This window comes from Rhamphochromis longiceps, linkage group LG9 (assembly GCF_057381845.1).
Source record: "Rhamphochromis longiceps isolate RC_006_pf linkage group LG9, R_longiceps_female_GT1.1, whole genome shotgun sequence".
NCBI classification, from domain to species: domain Eukaryota; kingdom Metazoa; phylum Chordata; class Actinopteri; order Cichliformes; family Cichlidae; genus Rhamphochromis; species Rhamphochromis longiceps.
Genome location: NC_140565.1, coordinates 23,946,875 through 23,971,498, shown reverse-complemented (window position 1 = coordinate 23,971,498; position 24,624 = coordinate 23,946,875). Strand labels below are relative to the sequence as shown.

The window sequence follows — 24,624 nt, the reverse complement described above, 5'->3', positions numbered from 1 at the left end:
TTCCTTCCTACAACTGTAACACTGCTAAACACCATGTGACAGTAATTATGTACAACCCTCATGTGCAATATTCCACTACCCAATTCCACATCCCATAACTCGGGACATACCTCACTGTGTACATTTTATAATATGTAAAATAACTAATGTAAAGTGCACTTTTGTACTGCTCAGCTTCACACAATTACAACCCTAAGGCATATACATTACACAGACAGATGCACAGCCTGTAAATAAATAACTCATGTTCAGTCCAACCATGCAATATTAAGTCCCAATACTTTTTACTCTTTAATGCTTGTCAGTAAATGTTGTATTTTATATTTATAATATTTATATTATGTATTTATGTAAAATGTTTATTTTATCTAAGCTTTTTTTCACCATCTTAGCAAGTATTACCTGATTTCGTTATGTTTGCTTAATGATAATAAAGTGTCTTGAATCTTCAATGCAGTCTTGGCAGTAAAATGCATATTTAAAGTATCAAAATATATATAATTATAATTTAATATTCTTCTGAAACCAGGGGACTCAAACAATAGCTGAAGGGTTAATTTAGCCACTACGTTCAGACAAATCTGGACATACTTAAATCGAATAGTCTTAATCATTTCAGTTAGTGTTGTTTGTCCTGTTTTATTCAAATTGTCTTAATTAAGACAAAGAGAGATTGTGAATGAATTTAAAGTCTTGTAAGTTATCATTTTGAGATTATTGCTTCATTTAGTGCTCAATTATTAGAAGAACATTTTGTGTATTTTACCTCACATTCTTCTGTATATCTGGCTAGTGGCAGTAAATAATCAATATAAAAGGGGACAATGTGTACAGTAAATATTTTTGCCTAACAATTCTTGTAATGATACTCATAATTACTTCAGACATTACTTTTGTAAAAACTACTTAATTATAAGTAATAGTATTGATGGACCTTAAGCAAAAGTAGCATGTTTCTGCTGTTTGGAGCTATTTTTATTATTTACTATAAATGATATAAATTTCTCCTCTAGGGAAAAACTACACTATTTGCCACTGATATGTTTCAGACAATTAATACAACAAATTAAAATACTCAGCTGTATACAAGGGGGTGGATTTAGCTGGCTCCTTTTAGCCTCTTATTTGAATACCTTTTAATGACAGCAGAAATCAGCCTTTTTTATCATCCCCCTTGGGGAAAGTTTGGAGGACTTTTAGTCCAGGTTAATTTATTGTATCTGGCGACCGTTCAAATTTTTAAGGTTGGTCTATTAATGTTGTCAGTGAAGATGTGCTTTATGGTTATACCTAGCTTTACTGCGGGTTATTTGGCTGCAGTTTCAAGACTGTTAGCTTCAACTGAAAAAAAAAGACATTTTCTTCACAAGTTTGCCGTCTGACACTTAAGAAAAGAGACACTTGGATTGTTAAAACCCAATAAAACTTGCTACAAGTATTTGCCACGAAAAACATATGAACTGTCACCTGGCATCGTTTTTTAAATAATCGTCTCCTTTTATTCTGTCGGAGTATCCGCGTTGTCGTTTCTCTATCTGAATGACTTCATTACCCATAACGCCTTGATACTCGAATTCAAGTCATGTGATTTAGCTTATGACTGGAAGCAGGTTTCGACAACAAACATCACTTTGCTGTCACGTAACAGCGGGTGTTTCTGAGACGAAACGAACCTTTAGCGGAGATTTAACGGATATTTTAAAAAATATTTGTTAAAGTATTATAGCTGTTACCTTTGGATATATCGCTAAATAATATCACAATGGCGGAAGTGGAGGAGCAGGTAAGCTCAAAATGCTAAAGCTAGCTAGCTAAATGTTTCTGTTTTAAACGCACTTACATCAAAAATGCATTCAAAGTGTGCCTGTGAGAGCTGTCTGCTGTGGTTTCATTTGATTTAGCTTCTCATCAAGCCATTCTCTGCTTGGAAAGCTAACATTTTAGGTGCTAATTTAGCTTTGCAGTTGTTTGGTATATATTTAATCTCTAAATAAATAGTCATGGCCTTTGAAACCAAGCTTTAACATTAATATATTTTTTTAAAGCAACCCAACATTTTTCTGCTTTTAGGTCAGACATCCAAGTGAGGAAACCACAGATGAGTCTGAGGTAAGAATCAAAAATACCTCATCATTTTAGCTCATCTAAGATTAATTTATTTTAAGAAATCTTGATATATATTTAAAAATAATAATAACTGGGAAAAATGGACTTGAATGTGTCATGCAGTTGCACCAGTATGTCAGTGTAGACATGCATCACCAATAATATACTGTCAGTGACAGAAGTGTTCATATTTCTGTCAGGTTTGGATGCTTTTTGAAATCTCTGCCTACTGAAGGGGCTGTAATACATAACATAGCCTTTATCAGCACAGCTTGATCCCTAAAGGATCTTTGTCAGGTTCTGAGAGGTGTCAAACACTCATGAATTACATATAGCTTTCCAGATCCATCAATATTATGACTGAACTCTGGCATGTTACAGTACACCTGTGCTTCGGAGGATCTCACATGGGCTGAATAAAATATAACATTACACATCACGCTGACAGGAAGGAGAATTTTTCTTCATCGGTAGCAGAGGATGGAATCATATATAAGATATATGCTGCATTTTGGACACCTGCACCTTTCTCAAGCTACTACTTTTTTTCTCAAGAAAATAAACCAGACTTGTAAATAGTGGTCTGTCTGTGCACCATGTGTTCAGTAGTCATGGACAAACACTCACTGGACTGTGGGATTGCAAGTCTCCTCTGAGTGGCTGCTGCAAACAGGTGATTATTTGCTTACAATATTGCAATATACTGTAGCTGGCTGCTGTTGTTACCAGCTTGACAGCAGCCTCGCTAGATGAAGGCAGCGAGGGGCTGTTTGCTCTACACTCTACTAACAGAAGAGATGAGCAGGGTAACAATCTGTCTGAGCAGTGGCTCTGGAAAGTCAGAGGCATTCTCTTCATCAACGTCATGATTTGGTTAGATTAGTCTAATTTGTAATAACATAATACAATAATAAGTCTGATTTGTAAGTGCTTTTTAGTATGCTCAGCGGATCAAACCCTTAAAACGATAGATTTAAGCAACATATTAGTTGACTGATTGCACCAATTTCCCCCTCTTTCTGCCTCAAACAAACTAACATGGTTAGATTTAACAGCTACAGCGTTCCCCTTAAAAGCAGACAAATGGGCGAGTCTTGCTTGAACCTTGAACATTAAGCTAGATGATGACACGAGGAGTCTCATTTAGCTCAGCTGTCAGTAGATGGAGAATATGGCAAAAATGGTTACAAATCAAAAGAAACCCCAGCAGCTGAAAAACGAAAGGGTGAGTTCCATAAAAGCCTGTCAAAAAATGTACTTTTGTGGTCCCGAAAGCACATAAAAGGTAGAGAATGAAGGGTAATAAATGGAAGAAAAGACATCATGCATTGTATTTTTAGCAACTTGCTGGACCACTATAAGGCTCTAAGTGCTCTACATGATTCTGCCACTCCTTTAGAAGCAAATGAAATGGTTTAATGCATATTTTAGCTTAGTTTAGTTTTATTCAGTCATCACATATTGCACAGACAGTGTAAACAGCACACAATAAATCAGGATCTCTGCACCATGTAGTGACTGAACAGAATCAGGCAGAAGCAACGCTTCTGTAAGCCTAGACTGCGATCTTTTAATTCCAGAAAGAATAAATGGGAACAACATAATCATTCACACCCTCAAGTGTCAATAATTGATGATGTCTTTGTGCTACTGTTGGAAAAGAAAAAGCAAATTAATTAAATTCATTTTAGCAATTTTCAATAATTTAACCTCAACACTAGAAGTTCACTTTGAGTACCAAAATCTAAAAGCTAATTTGTTAAACAGCATTATGAACACACTTTCATTTTATGGACAAAGGACCAAGCTGATGTCAGCTGGGAAAACAGTTTAAGCAAAGTTTTTATAGCATGTTATATGCTGGTTTCATAAACGTAGGTCTTTGGACACGACCCATGCAAATCAGGAGTTTGGTGGGAGTGCCACCAGCATGCGTGCTAGGATTGAAATTCATAAATGCAGTTAAGTTCAATATAGATGTTGATAATGACATCAAGACAGCCACTGTTAATATACTGCAGGTTGCGAGACTGACAGGAAATGATGATGTATGAATTTGACAAGTCTATTACTGAATTTGGGATCGTGGGCAGTATAAAGCTGACACTGATGTTATGATCAGGATAAAGGTATGATCTCCAGTTATTTAAAAACAAGAACAGTCCTGCAAACAAATGGGCAAAGTTAGAAAACATTGGTTTCAGAGCTGTAAAGAAATGGCTTTAATCCACCCAAGTGGACTGAAACAAGCAAATATAATGATGGAAAAAAATTATTACCAGACTCTTGATTTTGTTTGATATAGGCAGGAACCCACGCAAGCACTGAAACATACAAGGTGTGCTTAACTAGGGTACATGATAATGTTAACTTTGTGTATTTTATCCTGTACATGCCCAGGTGTGACATGTATAGCTCATTAGTTTGTGTCTAAATGCTACGTTTCTGAATGCCATAATTCATCGAAGATCATATTTTTAAATGTAAATTGATAGTTTATATATGACAGTTGTAAAACTGTTATTACTGTGTAACAGTGTGTCATAAGCACCTTGTCCTGAAACTGTTTGGTCAAAAATCTTCTTTTAGTGATATTCGTTCCCTTCTTAATCAACCGGAAAGAAACAAAACAAACAGCAAATGAGTGACTTCGGTTTGAATATTGTTTGCATTATTTTAAATAAACTGAATCATTCAGTGGATCAGTGTGAACCTAATAACCAGCCGTGTTAATAATGCATGTGGCTGTTTTCTGTAATAATGGATTGAATTTGTTTTGTATTAAAGGTCAGTCCTCGCAATAAGAAATGTGGGAAGTGAGCGATATGTTACGTAATCTTTTAATATACCCAGTTGATTACTGTTATTAATTATTTATTGTTGTTAACATGCAAAAAATGATAACGAAAAACCTGTAGCAGTGCGTCTTTTCTATCATAATTTATGATCAAGCACAATGCCTAGAAGCAGAAATACTCAGTGAGGTGGTTTGACAATCTTGGTGGAGAGCACTGTGTATGGCCTGCTGTGTTGAGTTGACTTTAAAGGCTGCAGCATGTGATTAATATAATTTTTATATATACTATGTGTTGATCTTTCCCTTACTTTGCCACCTGTGTGTAAACTGTGTTTATGACACATGATGATTTGTTGTTTGTCTTAATAATACTGGGTACACGCCTTCGTTTCTCCAACTAGTGTGGTCCTCGCTGTGCAGTATATTTAAAGCTGAATGTTTCCCTTCATGCTCTATTTTAACAGCCAATACTAAAAGAAAATGGCAAAAATGGTTACAACATCAAGGCCAGCTGAGTAGTTGACAAAACAAAGAGCAACTTACAAGAGATGGCAAAAGTTTTAAAATGGGTAGTTTCTCTGTGGGGATGAAGTTTGCCTTTGTTGTTTGATACGCCTTTGAAACCCGTGACAAATGCCCTCGCATCAGAAATCTCACAACCAGAATACACAGGAAATAGCCTAGATATGGCGTTGTTGAGTGGGAAAGGATTGTTTTTGAAAATAACATTTTTTCCACGCTATTGTCCCCCACCTCCAACCCAGTAGCACATAATGGCAGACAATGTTTTGAGTTGATGCACCCTCTGGGCAGCCACAGACTGTGCAGCATTGGTTATAAACTGAATTATGAGTAATATTCAGGCTGTGACTGGCCGCAAATGTTGACTCAGGCTGGAAAGTGTAACACAGTATAATACCTTAAGTTTGCTTTATGAAAAGACTATAAATTCATGTATTTCACTGGGGATGAACAGTGTCATGAAAAGATGTTGCTTTTATTGTTTTATCAAGCATTTCATGCAAGGTGATGGAAATTTTGTCTTTGTGCATACATCCCTCTATACACATATGTTCATGTACACAGGCTTCAATGGATTAATCACAGTTATTGGAGACTGAAAGCTGCAATAAATGCTGCTGAAAGGAATCCCAGTTATGCTTATACAGTAAATTTGTGCATTACCTGCATATTAGAAATGGATAAATAGCAGTGAATTAAATTAGATCGGTTAAAGCAAAACTGCCAAACATTTGACAATTTTGTCTGCTTTTAGGTTCTCCAATGTGAGGATCTTATTCATCATTTCATCATTAAGTATAATGTAATTCAGTGATTGAAATAGCTGTTGTTATAGTGTTGTCATATTTTTAACTGTTTTCTCACTTTTGATGAACAGAATAATAATTCAAAGTAAAAAAAAAAACCTGATTGGGCTACAATAGAAATTTTGGGTGTTTGTGTCATTTTGTTGTTATTTATTCCTCCAATTGTACCAAGGGAAAAGGAATAAAAGGAAATGCTCTTTATAATAACTAAAAAAAACATCATTCAACTCTTTATCTCAGTGTCTTTTAAGGGTTAGGTTAATATAACCCTATTTGGCTTGAAGTGGCATATAATGATAATAAGATGATTATGTGATTATAGTGAGATAATGATGTGTGGGAAAGAATATCGGTGCATCTCTATTTTAAATGAATATTTTATTATTTTCAAATTGAATGAAGATGAATGTGTTTCCACATAATCATCGTCTCGTTCAGCTATTAGGAATTCATGCAAAAACTAATCATTTGCAGCAATTTGTTGATCGGCTGTTAGTACTTCATTATGATAAGTGTGATAAGTGATAAACTCCAATTCTAATCAGTTTAGAAAAACATTAAGCAGGGATGTCACAATACCAGAAATTGAGTAGTTCCAATACCAAATGTATTAAATGATTCTCAATGCCCATTTAAATACCGTGGTGAAAATAAAAACAAAATTATTATTTCATTTACTTAAACATAAACTGCTTTATAAAATTCATTTCAAATTGTGTTGGCAGGTGACTTGCAGCCTATGTACAGACTATGATATCTATTATTTTATTTGTATCTTCTGAGAAGCACAGGTAAATTCACTGACCTTCAAGTGATTTTGCTTACATTAGTCATATCACTATAACCAAAACAAGTATTTAACCATTTTTGGTGCCCTCTTGATTGTTTTTGTAACAGTGACATTCACTGTTTCTCATAAAAACAAGCTCAATTTGTCTTCTAGAGTAATGATGTGTTTCTCCTTCTCTGTTATCTTAGTTCACACATCACTGCATTTGTTTTCTGTCAAAAAGGATAAAAATGGTGTAAAATGGTCTTTATGTCTGTTGGTATTGTGGTGCACATCTTTTTATACCCTTTTGTGTGCTTGCATAAAAAAAGATGCAAATCAGGGACTCGCGTGTAAAAATGTTGCTCCATAGAGCCCCTAGTGGTCAAAAACTAAATAAGGCACCTTTAAGATGTAACGTTGGACAAATAGGGATTTTTGTCATATTTTGTAGCACGTGTTTCATAAAAATCTGATTTTAATATACAACATCAGGTTGGGTGGAGATTTTGCATATTTCTTTTCACTGCAGTGATGATTTGGGGGGTTTTAGGGAACAAGAATAGCGGTTGGAAAATATCATTAAGAGACTGCTTTCTTCACCAGGAGGAGGACAGTGAGGAGGAGCCCAAGCTGAAGTATGAGAGGCTCTCCAACGGGATGACAGAAATTCTCCAGAACGATGCAGCCAGCTGTATGACCGTCCATGACAAGGTAGAGGTTATGATCCACCACCCGCTGGGGCATTTCCGTGTCAGGTTCACCCATCTCGCGCAGACATTTCACATTGTTTAGGTACACATTTGAGAGACGTCAGCTTCAAAGGTGGATTTCTTCCCTTCTGTTGAATCTGTAAAGGCAGACCCATTATTTTCTCACCTTCCCCTGCTTTTCCCTCTCAGGGAGGTGAATCAGAAGGCATCAGGCACCATTGTCTTCTCCTCTTTTTATTCCCACTCTTACATATTTTTTGCTCCTCGTCTCCCTTTGTTTTTTAAGAGGGCCACTCTCGGCGAGATGGTTAATCATCGTGGCACCAGCGGCACACTTGCACGCCTGAGCAGAGCAAAAGTCATACCCAGTTATGTCTCCTCACCTGATGTTTTATTAACCACTATTGATGTTCGTGTATTTGTTTGTACTTTGAGGATTCTGTTCCCCCTTTTTTCCTTCTTTTAACCTAAAAACAGCAACTGTGCCACAGAGAGAGAGACTGCTTTGCTGAAAATTAAAATTTGATCTGACTTGTCTTTCTTCTTGGGATTTCTATGCTTATGTACTTTTTGCCATCCAGCTACCTGTGTGGTCACACCACCACTACCCTCCCCCACCCTCCTCTTCTGTGGCAAACTCCCACAACCCTAAAAGCCACCGACAGCACATACTGCCTTATGTTGCCTCATATTTTAAGTGTCTGAATCGGAATTTCATTTGAACAATTCCATTCTGATAAATCCCTTTAAAAGTCGCTCTGCCTCACAAGGTTGAACCCTTTATTTATTTATTTTTGGTTATTTTATTTGGGGAGATTGCAGGGGCTCTGTCTGACATGCTCAGCTGTGCCTGTAAATATAAGCATTTCATTATAGACTGCACTGAAGCATGCTGGCCTCGCCGCACATCCACATGCTGGTCTAGAAGGGAGGGGGATTAGGAGGAGGGCATGGAGCAGGGGCTGGGGTGGAAGAACACACACTTAATCTAATGCCAAAGCCCCCGGTTTCTATAATTTTTTTGTCCCAGTGGACTCGTGTACACACTCGCACGCACACATACATATGCACACGTGCGCTTCTGCCGAAGCACAAGACACGGAAACCAGTTGCTGCTCAGTAGAAATAATAGCCTTGTGCTGGGCAGGGAGGTGATTAGGTTGCATGGGAAGAAGTCAGATGTACAGTGCATTTATTATGCTTAAGCATTTTAATTTGAGGGGAAAAAAATGCCATTTCACACTGTCTGCTTTAATAAATAGGGCTTTTCCACCCCCTGCAATTTCACAGTTTTGCCTCCAAGCCCACCCAATCCCCACTTTGCCCATGCCACTGCAGATCCAGGAAATATTTTTTTTATCCTCTCCCACAGCCGTCATAAACACAAGATTTTTTTTTTTCTGGAAAATCTGGAATTGATTTCAGGTGTCTTCTGGTTTAATTTACATTACATTTGTCTCCTTTCAGTTTCTTGCCTTAGGTACTCATTTTGGAAAGGTCTTCCTGTTGGACATCCAAGGAAATATTACTCAGAAGTTTGAGATTGTGAGTACATTAAAATGCTTTGGGTTACATTAACCAATTACTTTAATTTAAAACACTTTTTAGCCTTGTTAGCTCAGTGGATGCAATGAGAGTCTGCTGTTTATGTTACTAACTACATTATATTGTTGTTCTATTTGTTTATCAGTTGGCAGTCATGGTCCCGAGAGGAAACGTTTTAATAACGCTGAGATTTCTGTAACTTTAACCTTTCATCCAGTGATGTCATCAGTTAGAAATCTGAATTTACTTTCTTGTGTAACTAAATACCTGTAAAATCAAAGTGATACTCATCTGCTGTACTTGGAATTCAATTCTACTTTTACTCCAAGACATATTAAACACATGAAATAAAGAATTGAGCCAAAAAACAAACATGTTAAAATAAAGTTAAAAAAAACTAGGGGCGACCGTGGCTCAGGGGGTTGGGAAGCGTATCTGTAACCGGAAGGTCGCCGGTTCGATTCCCGGGCTCTCTGTCCTGGTCGTTGTGTCCTTGGGCAAGACACTTTACCCTACCGCCTACTGGTGTTGGCCAGAGGGGCCGATGGCGCAAAATGGCAGCCTCGCTTCTGTCAGTCTGCCCCAGGGCAGCTGTGGCTACAACCGTAGCTGCCTCCACCAGTGTGTGAATGTGAGAGTGAATGAATAGTGGCATTGTAAGGTGCCTTGAAAAGTGCTATATAAATCCAATCCATTATTATCATTATTATTATTAATAAAATAGCTACTTTCCTGCCAGTGTAGACAGTTGTTTTATTACGAGCTCTGAGAGTATGTGTTTAGACTGACGTCTTCATTCCTCCATGCATTTCCTAACCTGTTGGAGCTCCAACATTTTAGTAGCTGCTGTTTAAGATGTATTAGCTCCAACATGCTCAGTTCAGTTTCACTCCTGAGTCATGCACACCAGCACACATCAATATGTAAGAGACATCAGCATTAGTAATTCAAAGCAGCACTATAAATTTTCCTTTAGCTTTTTAAAACATGAAAGAAACATGGATATTCCAGAGCAATCAAGTACCCTGCACACTTGTTAATAACAAAATAAGCACGTCATGCTTTGTTATCATTCTTGACTCTAAAAGGAGCCAGAGTTTACCAAAGAACATCATTAGCTAATAAATAAATGGTAAATGGCCTGTATTTGTATAGCGCTTTACTAGTCCCTAAGGACCCCAAAGCGCTTTACACAACCCGTCATCCACCCACTCACACACACATTCACACACTGGTGATGGCAAGCTACACAAATAAGATAGGAAACTGACAAATTAGACCACAAACTCATCAAGAAAGTGTTTACTGAGGTCACAGCTCGAGGAAGCTTACGACTGGATAACATAGATTTTTGCAACCCCATTTTTAGCCATTGTTTTTAGTTCTGCTGTCTTCAGAAACTGTATTTTGTTATATGAATGACGCAGAAAGCTTTAGTAGTGAGACAGACAGTGCTGTGGTCAAGACTGATACTGCTGTTAAATCATTAAAGGTCTAAGTGGAGTATGTATGGAATCATAATAAAGGTAAACACTGAGTCGAAAACCACAACTGGCTGATCAGATACCCAAAGAGGTTTTTTTTTTTTTTTTTTTTTCATTGTAAAAATGCAATTCTCCTCCTGGCTGATGAAACTTTTATATTCCTGAAAAAAATACCTAACAGTCAACAGTGTTAACTCGGGCCCTGCAGACAAAATAATACAGTTTAGATCCCATGTGGAAGCAAAAGGAGATATTTTGAGATTTCACGTAGTACCCTGAAGGAAGATTTCACACCCAGAAATGAGCTTGCCTCTCTCTAATTTACTCCTACTATTTTACTACATTACTTCCACTGATCTGGAGGGAATGAACTCTGAACAATAATTTAATTTACAAGTCAAAAAAACAAAACCAAAAAACCCCCCCCAAACAAAACAAAAAACAAAAACTCAGTAATCAGGGCTGATTTGGTAGGCAAGGAGGAGTGGGTTTACATTACTGTACCTGCACTCGTGTTTCCAAATGTCGTGCGCCTGCTGAGCATGTTGATTCAAGTGCTACTTACCAGAGAAACTTACTGCCAGTTTTAAAAAAAAATCATAACCCGAAACAGTGAGGTTGTTTCACAGAACAGGAGAGACACAGCTGTGCTCTAGCTGTTGGATTTAATATGATTACCAAATAGCTGAAGCAACTGCTTTGGAAAAATTGGAAATCTATGATAAGCAAAACAACTTCTTTCCTCTTCAAGTCTACACTGAGGCACCGTCCTCACTTTAGGGACGTTTTTAAAGTAACATTTGCTGTAATTTATGCCATTTAGTTGATCCTTTTATCTTAAGAGCCCTAAATTTAAAAGCATCTGCAGCAGAGGGACCCCTAACATTTTCAGTATTAATGCACTCTCTATGCATTGACACATATGGGACCATGCATCCATTGCCTTTTTTTCTTTTTCCTGGCATTTCACTTAGTTGGGGTAAAATGTCAGCTAGCAACATTTGGCCATCCACTATGATACTCGCCCACCTCTTTAAAAAAACGATGCCGTGATATTGTGTCTCCGCAGAGTTCAGTGAAGATCAACCAGATCAGTCTGGATGAAAGTGGAGAGCATGTGGGCATCTGCTCCGAGGATGGGAAGGTGAGATCTCTCCACTCATCACCGCTGGCTAGTGATCTCTGGGCCTGCAGCAAAAAATGAAATCACCAATCAGTGCTTCTCATCTTTCATAATTCATCCTCTGATTCATATAAACTCGCCTTATCAGCCTGAAACTTTATCATAATGATTTGGAACTAGCAGCGAATTTTTAGACGGCACTTCCTCCGCACTCGGTGCATTAACCTGGAGTTTTATCTTCTCCATATCTACACATAAGCCCCATATTTTTTTCATGATGCGGGAATTTATAAAAAGCTTGTAACAATTTTGAAGCGTGGGGAGGGGTGGGAGGGAAGGATTGCACTCAGATCCGTTGAGCTGTCAGTCAGCCATCAGCCCATCTATGGATACCCTCTCCATGTTCTCCACCTTGCTGTTATCTTGTCTCTTCTCATCATTACCACCATCCTTCATGGATTTTGCAGTCAAGATATGCTTTCTGATATCGCCCTCCCCCTGCTTCCAGCACTCTGGTGGCAAAAACAAGATCTTGTCGCGCAAAAAAAGTGGAGCAGACAATTAAAATCAATGCTATAGCAATTGTTTGCCCTCACCAATTCAGCTGGCTGATAATCCTTTGAAATCTAACTTAATCCTTAACCACTGCTGCGGTTCAAGAGATGAGATAGCGTCAGAGTTTTATATTATTTCCCCATCTTTTTTTGGTGGTGGTGGGGGGGCTTCAGGTAGAGGAAAAGTGGGCGTCATGTACTCTAATGGTACATTAAAGGCTACTGTAGCCAACTGAGGCTGTGGTCAGTCCACGATTAGGATTTCTGCTGTAAACCCTGCAGGGTTCGAAGAATCAACTGGCCCCACTAATTGGTGACCCAGCGGAGAAGTAGGGAGCCAATCAAAAGTCTTTTCTGACCACACTTCCCCCCGCTGGCCTCAGATAGTTGCAGAGGCAGCAATTAAAGGAGAAATTTTGAGTTATTCACCTTTGCTTGCTGTTCTGCTGCACCGTCTCTGTTCCAGGTTCAAGTATTCGGCCTCTACACAAGAGAGGGCTTCCACGAGAACTTTGACTGTCCCATCAAAGTAAGTTTTTCTGCAGACTTGCAGTGTTATAGGATGGAAAACAGAATGAATAGATTTCGCTCTTCTAAACTGTTAAACGTTCTTCACAGGTGGTCGCATTACACCCTCAGTTCACCAGATCCAACTATAAGCAGTTTGTCACCGGGGGCAACAAGGTAGGTTTGAGTAGTACTTTTTACTTGTGCGCTTGTTACACCCACTTTTGTTTTGTTTTTTTGGGGTTTTATTTTTTTAAAACCGCCATTTTCAAGACATTTCCTGCCGCAATAATGCGTCCTGATTGTGTCCGGGTGAAACCGAATCCTGCACACTGTCTCGCTTTGGCTCGGCTGAGGGCGACGCGCAGGCCTTTGTCTGGTGTGAAAGGCTCTTACTTTTCTGTCTTTTCGCTGGAGTGCTCTCGGGAGAGCTGCCCATTTTCACAAAGTGCTGTTCGCTCAACAGTGTTTGAAAGGCAATGCTTCACAAGCACAGCAAATAGATGTCATTATCAAGAGGGTACATAGTCTTAGGATTTCCGGGCACATATGGTGATCTCTCTCTGGAAGTTGCCTCCGCTGGGTATGTCATCGCGGAAGGTGAAAAGCATATTAGACATTAGATTTGTCATTTTCTGTTTTTTTTCTTCATCTTTGAGGTAAAAACAGCTACCTACTAGCGCTTGCCTATTACACTACTACAAGCTGCACCGATGTGGCGCCATTGCACAAACCACCTATAAATAAAGTGTGCTGACATTTATACAACAGGGGCGAGGAAAAACTTTTACCACAAAACTCCATTGTTATTGTTACTTTGCTATTTTCTTTCAATTGGCACTGATTTCTCTCAGTTCCAAGTTGTGAAGGCCTCCACAAGTTGCCTGTGATGAAAATCAATACCCCTCAACGGGAGCCACATTCTGTCAAAGGAAATTCAATTTTGTTTCCCCAGTTCTTTTGTCATATCATCTTTTTGTCGAGCAAACTGTTTATTAACATAGGCCAAATGTTGACTTAAAGAGCCTATACAAATTTCTCCCGGCCGCCTTGGTAATAATATGCACTTTTGGGGGGCTTTTTGTATCACTTTATATAGTGAGAACCGCAACAATGCAGGGAATGTGAATGACTTTGTCCTCCACAGAAGGTGCGGTGCAAGGCCTGAAAACTTAACTTAAGCTTTAATTCATGAAATAGCTCTCAGGGCTGTCAATGCCACATTGCATTGTGGTTAAAAGCACACAAGCCACGCACATCACTCAAAGCTCTCTCGGAGCTTTCACAGCTTTTTCGAGACGGCACAAGAGTAAAGATGGTGCACGCAAAAAGTAATGAACTTACTTATTCGTGTATCTTAAATTGTTATCCACGGCACCTTATGTTAATGCCGTGTATCCATGTTATGATGAGAAGGATTCATTCATTCATTTGGTTATTTGTTCATTTTCAGGCACAACAAATACCTATATTGAACATAAAATGTACAAAACAAAAAACAAAAATTGCCTGAAAAAGGAGTGGGACGAAGAAAACTTATGTATTAAATCAAAACTGTAATGCCTCATATTTTCAACACCATCTTCACAAATGATCTCGGCCATGTGGATGTTTAATGTTTTCGTCCACCAGTGGAGCTGGTGAAGCTTCTCCCTCAGGTTGACTCACGTTGAGCCATCCATCTTTATTTTCTTTGTGCTTAAATGCTCCAAAGTGGGATTAAGTCTGCACATGTGGAGGAAAATAGGGCTTTACTTCATGATTTTATCAGACATAGCTTCCTAACTGCTTGTTCCAGTATAATACACTGTTCATCTACTGCCCTCTGTAGGCTGGGGTGTAATATTGCACCCTTGAATTAAATGTCCTTACTTTTTTCCCCCCTTCAAGCTCCTTCTGTATGAGAGAAACTGGCTGAATCGCTGGAAGACTTCAGTTCTACATGAGGGCGAGGGAACAATCACTAATATCAAATGGAGAGCTAACCTGATTGCATGGGCCAACAATGTGGTGAGATCTCCGCGACAGTTAAGCAAACCCCGATCCTTCTGTATGCACAGCTTCGTATGTAAAAATGCTGCTTGTTTACCTTCAGGGAGTAAAAATATATGACATCAGCACAAAGCAGAGGATCACCAATGTGTTGAGGGATAATGTGAGTTTGAGGCCCGACATGTACCCGTGCAGCCTGTGCTGGAAGGACAACACCACTGTCATTGTCGGCTGGGGTTCTTCCATTAAGGTTTGCTTTGTTTCCTGCTCGTGTTAATATTAATCACAGGCGCCGGCTGTGGCGTGCGTTCAGTCTAATCTTCTTATTTCTCTTCAGATTTGTGTTGTGAAAGAGCGAAATCCAACTGAAATGAGAGACCTGCCCAGCCGCTATGTGGAAATAGGTACAGAGCACCCCATTTCGTCTTCCACATATGAGACCACTGAAAAATGTGCACACTCTGAGTCACAGAGTTAATGAAATCTGTGCACTGAGTAATATTTTTACATAAGTTAGAGATTGCAAACGTCCTCTGTGCCTCGTAATTTAGCTCTAATTTTACATATCGTTGAAATCGTGTGGTTACGATATTGATCATCCTAGTTAATCCTATATTATTGATTGTGCTTCTGAGGAAAACTTCTGGCATTTACGTGCATCGTACTTTAACACATACCTCTCAGCTCAGCGTTGTTGCAGACCAAAAACACTCTCATGGCAATACTTCTCCGATGGCAGCAGCCTCTCTTCAGTTTTATCTTCTCGGTTCTTTTGTCATCTCTTTGTAAATCAATTTTTTTTATTAACATGGCCCAAATGCTGAATTAAAGAGCCCTCTCTTGGCGTCCTTGGTAATGTTAAGCGCCTTGAGATGACTGCAGTGAATTAGCGTTATATAAATTAAACTTAATTGAATTGAAAATGGAATTTTAGGTACTTCTGTGGGGCTTTTTGTCTCAGTTTATATAGTGATGATTGTAAAAATTCAGGGAATGTGAATGACGTTGTTTCCCAAGGCCTGAAAACTTAAATTGCAGTTCATGCTCCTCTGGCAAGACAAAGGCTCACACTGCAAAAACTTTTTGGGAGTGGCTTGGTTTTAAAGCTTGGGGCTGATCGGGGCACAAAGTATAGATGTAAATATGATATTATGGGAAATTTCTACCACGTCAACTGCAGAAGAAGGCAGTGCTGCAAGAAGAAAGGGTCCTGTTGTTCAGACGGCTTTAGATAAATTGAAATGGCGCTCAGGTTCAGTCTGTGCATACTTTTAAGATGGAAAAACAATTAAATGAAATAAATGCATTTCATCTCCTTTTTCTGCTTTCTAAAGTCTTTAACTGAGAAACAAAAAAGTTTAATAGTTGCTTACTTTAGTAGTTGTAAAGCTAAAGGCTGCGTTATGCACGTATCCTTTTAAGTTCAATCGATGTATGAAAACAGAAGGACACTTGCGTATAACTACACAAAAATGTGAGGCATTAAAGGGAAGAAATATTTCACCTTGTTCTCACTCACTTTCTTTAAATGTGGATTGTTGATATTTTGTTTCTTTTAGTTTCTGCTTTTGAGACCGAGTTTTTCATCTGTGGGTTGGCACCACTGGCAGATCAGCTGGTCACTCTGTTCTTTGTGAAGGAAAACTCTGATCAAATGGTAACAATATTTTTTCTTTTAACATACAAGAAAGTCAATAAGGTGTTAGGCATTTTTTGTGCATCTTTGCATCTGTCTATGACACTGGATTGTAAATTCAACAGTCAAGATGGAAGTGCATACTTTAAGCTTTAAATCAGTGGGTTTTCCAGAAAGGTTGTATTACTGTTTTATTCATAGTACCTAATTTTCAGAGTGACAGCGAGTTTCATTGCCAGGTGAGGCCTGTACCCCTCATCACTCCATGAGAAATTAAGCAGATAAAAGATCTGTAGTTGATTCCAAGCGTTGAACTTTTATGTGGTATCTTTTTAGTGGAATTCTCAATATGAAGTCCAAAGATGTGCCAAAGTGGTCATCATTAGGCTAAAAAGCAAAAACCTTAGGAATAACTAAATTCAATCTGGTTCATTCTTAAAAAGAAGGAATCCACTGTCCGGCTGAGCAGCACCAAAAGGCTGAGAGACCAAAGAAGACGTTGATGATAAGTTATTTCTATGGTTATGAAAAAGAACTTTGCGACATGTAACCATGTCGGAAACACTCTCAAGGCAATGAATGTGTCGTTGTCATGGTCTACCATCAAGAGATGCCTTCATGAATGTAAATATAGTGTGTTTACAACAAGGTGCAAACCACTGGTTACACTCAAGAAGAAGGCCAGATTAGACTTTTTGGAAAATATCTAAAAGAGTCATGAAAAAGAAATGGAGGTATGAAATCAAAATGAACTTTTACCAGAATGATGGGAAGAGAAACAACTCATGATCTGAAGCATACCAGATCATCTGTCCAACACGGTGGAGGCGGTGTTATGGCATAGGCATGTATGGCTGCCAGTGGAACCAGGGCACTAGTGTTTATTGATGATGTGACTGCTGATAGAAGTAGCAGGATGAATTGTGAGGTGTGCAGGACAACACTCTATACTCAGATTCATTCAAATGCTGCAAAACTGATTGGAGAGAACTTCATATTGAAAATGGACAGCGGTCCAAAGCAAACTGCAAAAGTAACCCTTCTTTTTTTTTTTAGTCTTTGACTACAAAGGATTTTTACCCAGGTGTTAAAAACAATCCAAATTTTTAAAATTATAATTTTTGTTTTACAATTACTGTTGATTGTATAAGAATAGCTGTAATTTCTAAACAATTAATGCAAAAGTTTTTGTTAAACCCTTAAATTAAAGCTGAAAGTCTGCAAAAGTGTGCACAACAAATGTGTAGGTGTTCAAAAACCTAAGTCAGATATAAAATCATTACATATGTTCGCAGGATGAGGAGTTATGTGCGCGGCCTCGTCTCGACATCATCCAGCCTCTCCCCGAGAGCTGTGAGGAGATCTCTTCAGACGCGCTGACGGTGCGCAACTTCCAGGACAATGAGTGCAGAGACTACCGCCTCGGTGAGACTGTAAAATCTGCTCCCAGAGAAATGTCACGCTGCCTTTTACTGCAGCCTGATTTCATTATGCATCGATTATCAAATGTCAGCTGTAATGTGGGAGTACGCAGAGGAATAAATGTATTTTCATCAACAGAGCATTCAGAGGGAGAGTCACTCTTCTATATCATCAGTCCCAAAGACATCGTTGTGGCAAAGGAGCGAGACCAGGACGACCATATTGATTGGCTGGTCCAAAAGAAGAAATACGAGGTTTGTGTTGTTGAATTTCATGAGGGTTGCTAAAGGTTAACGGCTGCAAGGTCAGAGTTTGATTTTGTGTCCTGTTACTGCGCTTTTAACCATGACATCAGGAGGCACTGATGGCCGCGGAGATTAGCTTCAAAAACATTAAGAGGCACGACGTTCAGAAGATTGGAATGGAATACATCAACCACTTGGTGAACACGAGAGACTATGACAGCGCTGCGAGGTAAGTCCTGCATGTTTGCAGGTGAGCAGTGTTGGCATGAGATATGTAAAGAACAAGATAATGTTTTAGGAGCTCAACCAAAGAAAGTGCTTAAGTCCCTCAGTGACTGCTCTAAAATTTGGAGGTGATCCCATAGAACATAACGCTTTTTCCTAATTTGTGTGACCCTGACCTTTGACTTAGAGCTTGAAGTATTACAAACTAAAATGTTGTATCTTTATTCATATAATTGGACCACTTATGCTTTCTCTTCAAAAGACCAAATGTAAAAATCAGAATCTTCTTTTTATCATTTAAATGATTCAAGTGTTTTGTTTTTAATTTAAATGTATTTATTTATTTACTTTTATTCAGAAAGTGTCAAAAGGTCCTGGGGAAAAACATGGAACTGTGGGAGAATGAAGTGTACAGGTTCAAGACCATTGGACAGCTCAAGGTAGGTTTTAACGGCTGTGCTTTGAAGGCATCACTAAAGTGGTTATAACGTTGCAATGAAGTGCGACGCTTGCCCTGTGGAAAGTTGTGTCTCTTATGCTGTATGTGGTGCCACTTCTGTCATGTTTCAGGCCATCAGTCAGTATTTGCCAAGAGGAGATCTGCGTCTCAGGCCGGCCATTTATGAAATGATCCTTCATGAATTCCTGAAAACTGACTATGAGGTAAGTTACACCCCCACCCGTGTGCAGTCTTGGCGTGATGAACGTACGACGGCTGATAGTGCGTGCTGCTTTTTTCTGTAAAGGGTTTTGCCACCCTGATCCGGGAATGGCCGGGAGATCTTTATAATAACATGGCCATCGTTCAGGCTGTCACCGATCACCTGAAGAGGGATCCCACCAACAGCACGCTGCTCACCACGTTGGCTGAGTTGTGAGTGGTCTTAACTTGAATATTACTTGAATATTGAATATTGAATATTGAATATTACGGCACGGAGGCTAAGTTTTTAGGAGCGATTCCATGCGTGTCATTCAGTCTGTAAACACAATGAATTCTCATAAAACTTTGTAAGGGTGTAGATTGCGGTAATGTCAACAATCCATTAATATAACTTAGAAACTGCTATGGTTACACCTGTGCTGTGTTTTCTCAACATATACAAAGTACCATATGAAGATTTGACATGACATGATATTTTAAATCTTAAAAACGTCTTTAAAACATCACTTTTGACCTCTGACCTGTTCTTCAAGGTTGATCTGAAGGTCAAAGTGATCATAAGGCTATACAGAGCTATTTAAAACTATATTCTATATTTCTTACTTTTTGTATTAATAACATATAGTATATAGAATGATATATTTGGACCTCTGACCTCTTCTTCAAGGTCAAATAAGGTGAAATTTAAAAAAAAATGTCTTTCATCTTTAACACTTTGCTTAAATTTCGACTGCCTTTGTTTATATTGGCAACATTTAGGAAATGATACTGGTATATGGGGATTTCAAATATCATGTTAAATTTGTTGTGAGTTGCTGGTGTTCGATGCTGTTTCAGGTACACCTACGACCAGCGATACGACAGAGCCTTAGAAATCTACCTGAGACTGAGGCACAAAGATGTTTACCAGCTGATCCACAAACACAACCTTTTCTCTTCCATCGAGGACAAGATCGTACTCCTCATGGACTTTGACAAAGAGGTAAAAAGTCATCACCGACTGATTTCCCCTTCATTTGTTACTTATAGATGTTGTTCTTATACATTTAAACCATTTAAACTGTATGACTTCATGTTGTCAGAAAGCTGTTGACATGCTTCTCGATAATGAAGACAAGATATCAGTAAGTACCCCTGAATTCTTTGAATCTTCTTTATCTTCCTGATTTAAACAAATGATTCTAAGTGATGGATTTTGTTTTGACTCCAACAGATAGACAAGGTGGTGGAAGAACTAGCAGACAGACCTGAACTTCTGCATGTGGTGAGTTATATTTGAGCACCTTAGGTTACTGAATTCAAAACAGATGTTATAATGCAGGGAGTTTGACCAGCCTTTTGCCCACAGTACCTCCACAAACTGTTCAAACGGGACCACCACAAAGGCCAGAAGTACCACGAGAGACAGATAGGCCTATATGCCGAATACGACCGGCCAAATCTGCTACCTTTCCTGAGAGATAGCACCCACTGCCCTCTTGAAAAGGTACATGTCATCCAATCATAAATTCTCGTCTTTAGAAGTGAAGTTGGGTAACATAAGTCATTTTGTTGACCTCCTTAGGCTCTTGAGATTTGCCAGCAGAGAAACTTTGTGGAGGAGACAGTTTTCCTGCTCAGTAAGTGTTGATTAAGGATTAAGATTCGTACTCTCATTTGAAAAGATAAGGAAGAAGCTAATCAGACATGTTTCTCTCAGGCAGGATGGGAAACTGTAGACGAGCCTTGCAGATGATCATGGAGGAGCTGGCAGATGTTGACAAAGCCATAGAGTTTGCTAAAGACCAGGATGACGCAGAGCTGTGGGATGATCTCATCTCTTACTCTATTGACAAACCACGTATGTCACCAAATCTCCTATCGAGTCAGTCATGGTAAACCTGTGCATCAATAAATCTGAACTTTAGTTATCTCTTGCTTTTTACTTTATTTACTCCAGCATTCATCACCGGTCTCCTCAATAATATCGGCACTCATGTTGATCCTATTCTGCTCATCCGACGCATAAAGGAAGGCATGGAGATCCCAAACCTCAGAGATTCCCTCGTGAAAATCCTTCATGACTACAATCTACAGGTCAGACATGCGTCCCGGAGATTAGCTTGAAATTTTTTCCACACCCTTCAGCCCATTTCAAATTTACTGGGCCGTTTATAAGATAAAGGACATATGCTTTAATATCTTAAGAAATAAGTGAAGGAAATTTCAACAGTTCTTCTGTTTGTCCACATTTTGTCAGTCTGCTTTCTCAAAGAAATACATTGCCACAACTCCTTGGCTTACCCATCTTACTTTGGTGTGGTATGGAAAGCTGAAAGTAGTTCTGAAAAGAATGCAATCTATTCTTGACAACTCGCATCACAATGCTTCTTGGTGCAAACTACAGTATGTCCTCCTCAACTTTAAACTCTGCAAAAGCCAATCACTAGTCCGGATTAGACCCCTTGGTAGGGCAATCGTGATTTAAGATCCTATCGATCATTTAAAGCTTAAAAGACAGTTCTTTTCAATAATATAGTTGGTTCTAAGATCAAGGGACATATACAGAGTATAAAGAGATATAAAACCAGAGAGACATTTTAAATATGTTTGAGTTAAGTTGCAGGCGTAGTCATTGGAGGTTTTAATAAACTGTCTGACTGCAGTGCTGTGAATAAGTACAGCCTGTAGAACCACCTTTAACATCAATAAGTTGAAGTAATTGTTTTCTGTTTAACTTTACCAGTCTCTCACATCATTGTGCTTGAATTTTGACCCACTCTTCTTTACAGCGCTGTTCAGTTCATTAAATTTTGTGGGCATTTGTTTATGCAGAGCTCTTTTAGGGACTCACTGCAGCATGTCAGTCAGCTTGAGGTCTGGGCTTTGAGTGGGCCAATGCAACACCTTGATCCTCTTCTTTTTCAGCCATTCTCTTGTAGATTTGCTGCTGTGCTTGGGTTCATTGTCGTGTTGCATGACCCAGTTCCAGTTGAGCTTCAGCTGTCAGACAGTTGGCCTCACATTTGACTCTGGAATACTTTGGTTTACAGATTAGTTCATGGTCAAACAATGACTGCAAGGTGCCCATGTGGCGTGCCCATGTGGCGTGCCCATTTAACACGCTAACAGAGGCCCGTAGAGTCTAAGATGTAGATATTGGGTTTTTTGCTATTTCTATGTGCTCTGTGGAGCGAATTTGCTGGGACGTCCAGTCCTGGGGAGATTAGCAGCTGTGATGAATGTTTTCCACTAACAGTAGAATGATGAATCTCAAATCTTTTGGAAATTGGTTTATAAACCTTCCAACACTGAACTTTAAGGTCATGATTGTTGATGTCTTTCCTCCTTGGCATTAACTTACATTAAGCATTAACACACCTGAATGCTCCAGACCGGCAAACTGCTCAAACTTCTGCTTCTATAGATATGCTCACACTCACTGATGATCAGTTAATCAAGTGAGTTTGATTAACAGCACCTGGCTGCTCTCTCATCTTCTTAATTCAGTAAAGATGTATGTTCTTTTTCATATGACTATACTGTTAGAATTTAATTTGACCTCATTCGAGGGTGGTTTTAAATTGCTCAATTCACCGATTTCTGTACCTCTTATCCTGTTTGTTGACAGCTCGTTTGATTTCTTGTTTCTAAGATTCTTTTAAGGGAAGGCTGCAAAAAGATCCTGGTGGCCGACTCCCTCTCCCTGCTCCAGAAGATGCATCGAACACAGATGAGAGGCGTCAGGGTTGATGGTGGGTGCGCTTTGGTGTTCGTGCAGCTCCTTTTGAGATTAGCTATATTAAACTGGACTCTTAAGAACGTTGCTGCTTTTCTTTTCAGAGGAGAACATTTGTGAGTCATGTCATGCTACAATTTTACCCTCAGGTGAGTCATGTAATGTAGGTGTATTCATCTGTTTTTAATGTTGTATTGCATTTGAAAACTCTTCTTTGCCAATTTTTGCAACGTGTGTTTCAGACATGGCCAAAACCTTCAACGTGGTGGTGTTCCACTGCAGGCACATGTTTCATAAGGAGTGTTTGCCATCTTCAGGAACAGTAAGTGACATCTCTATATGCTGTATCACTCTTTACACATTGGTTCTGGGGTATTTTATCTGAGAAGCTCAAATATGACTTCCTGTAACTTTTCGCTCTTTCCTGTCTCAGATTCCCGGGTTGCAGTTTTGTAACATCTGCAGTGCGAAGAGACGAGGGCCGGGAAGCGGAATACTTGAGATGAAAAAGTAATAAACGGTGTACTTAGAGTCTTATTACTGAACTCTCATGTCAACTCAGCGCATTGGTCAATAAATATTACTTCCCTTCAGTCACTCTACTCTAAGCTTGCAAAAATCATAAATATTTATGTTTGACTGTCTCTGTACATTTACGTCTGCTTGCTTCTGTTGTGTGTGTGATAACCTGTATGAAAATTAAAATGGAATTAAAGCAGTTTGTGGTTTGTGTCTGATAATTATACACATCTTTGTTAAAATCCACTTCAAGCTAATTGGGTAGAAATGTATTCAAAGGTAGAAGATGGCTGCCACTCCCCGAGCCTGATTCTACAGGAGGTTTCTTCCTATTAAAAGGGAGTTTTTATTTCCCACTGTCACCAAGTGCTTGCTGAAAGGCCCTGAGCTGAGTGCTTTTGTGATTTGGCACTATATAAATAGAGTTGAATTGAAAAGTAGAGTTTAAAATGTTATCGGCTCATAAACTTTAGCAAACTTCAGCACTTCACTTTTGTTCTTAAAAACCAGTACCAGCACACTAAAGGTGTTCTCAATTCTCATCTCACTCTTCAAGATTGCATTAAACAACTGAATTAAAAATGCACCGGGCTATCTCCCAGACATCTTGATACCGCCACAGGTTTGTCATCTGGACCAACTGCCTTTCCACTTTTCATCCTCTCAGCTGTCCTAACTTCCTCCCTACTAATCTTCTGCACTTCCTGTTTCACAAACTGTCCTCAAGCCATTCTTCTCTCTCTTTGATTTTCTTCCTTCATTAGCTCCTCAAAGTAATACTTCCTACTTCTCTGCACACTTTCTTCATATGTTTGTATATTTCCATTTCTGTCCTTAATAACACGAACATGCTGCACATCCTTTCGAATTGATACAAGTCCCTTTCTTCTTCCTTAGTATCCAGTCTCATTTAAATGATCATTAGAATTAAATAAGTATTTCAAGAAATTATATGCCACAGTAGAGATTTTTTAACTCATCATTCATTATAAGAATTTCTGAACAAGCATCAGAATATGCTCTCCCATTATGCTCTCCCGTTCAGTCCAACGAAAAGAATATTCGCAAAACACAAAAATAGAGTTTCAAATACAGTGTAAACAGTATAAATATATATATGTAAATATATATGTGTGCACTTGAGTCATTATTTATGTTGTGTGTACGTTCGGTAAATAATAATAATAATAATAATAATTAGACTGTAATTATCAGTATCAGTAGAAACCGTTTTAAAGCTGTGACTGAATTGGGTGATTAAATTTTCCTCTTCAAAA

General features: G+C 38.8%; 1 protein-coding gene across 2 annotated transcripts; it reads left to right on the top strand.

Annotated features, from left to right (window-relative positions):
• Window positions 1-1,574: 1,574 nt before the first annotated feature.
• Window positions 1,575-23,544, top strand: vps41 (VPS41 subunit of HOPS complex). 2 transcript variants are annotated; one of them, XM_085418962.1, is made up of 28 exons: window positions 1,575-1,783; window positions 2,071-2,109; window positions 7,607-7,714; window positions 9,181-9,258; window positions 11,812-11,886; window positions 12,886-12,948; window positions 13,038-13,103; window positions 14,817-14,936; window positions 15,022-15,168; window positions 15,256-15,322; window positions 16,478-16,575; window positions 17,850-17,979; window positions 18,115-18,230; window positions 18,332-18,450; window positions 18,805-18,886; window positions 19,017-19,109; window positions 19,193-19,320; window positions 19,948-20,092; window positions 20,193-20,234; window positions 20,324-20,374; window positions 20,459-20,596; window positions 20,675-20,729; window positions 20,810-20,950; window positions 21,050-21,186; window positions 22,745-22,844; window positions 22,933-22,977; window positions 23,071-23,150; window positions 23,262-23,544. In XM_085418962.1, the coding sequence occupies exons 1-28, from the start codon at window positions 1,763-1,765 to the stop codon at window positions 23,340-23,342; spliced, it is 2,565 nt and encodes an 854-aa protein (XP_085275088.1). In that variant the 5' UTR covers window positions 1,575-1,762; the 3' UTR covers window positions 23,343-23,544. The 2 variants fall into 2 exon arrangements, with proteins under 2 accessions (XP_085275088.1, XP_085275089.1); XM_085418963.1 differs by lacking the exon at window positions 2,071-2,109.
• The last annotated feature ends 1,080 nt before the right edge of the window (window positions 23,545-24,624 follow it).

What these genes read in the sequence shown, in the direction of transcription:
- vps41 (XM_085418962.1), top strand. Translation starts at nt 1,763, where the DNA reads ATGGCGGAAGTGGAGGAGCAG. An exon ending in AAACCACAGATGAGTCTGAG is followed by an intron (nt 2,110 to 7,606) that starts GTAAGAATCAAA and finishes TTTCTTCACCAG; the next exon opens with GAGGAGGACAGTGAGGAGGA. An exon ending in GAGAGGCGTCAGGGTTGATG is followed by an intron (nt 22,845 to 22,932) that starts GTGGGTGCGCTT and finishes TTTTCTTTTCAG; the next exon opens with AGGAGAACATTTGTGAGTCA.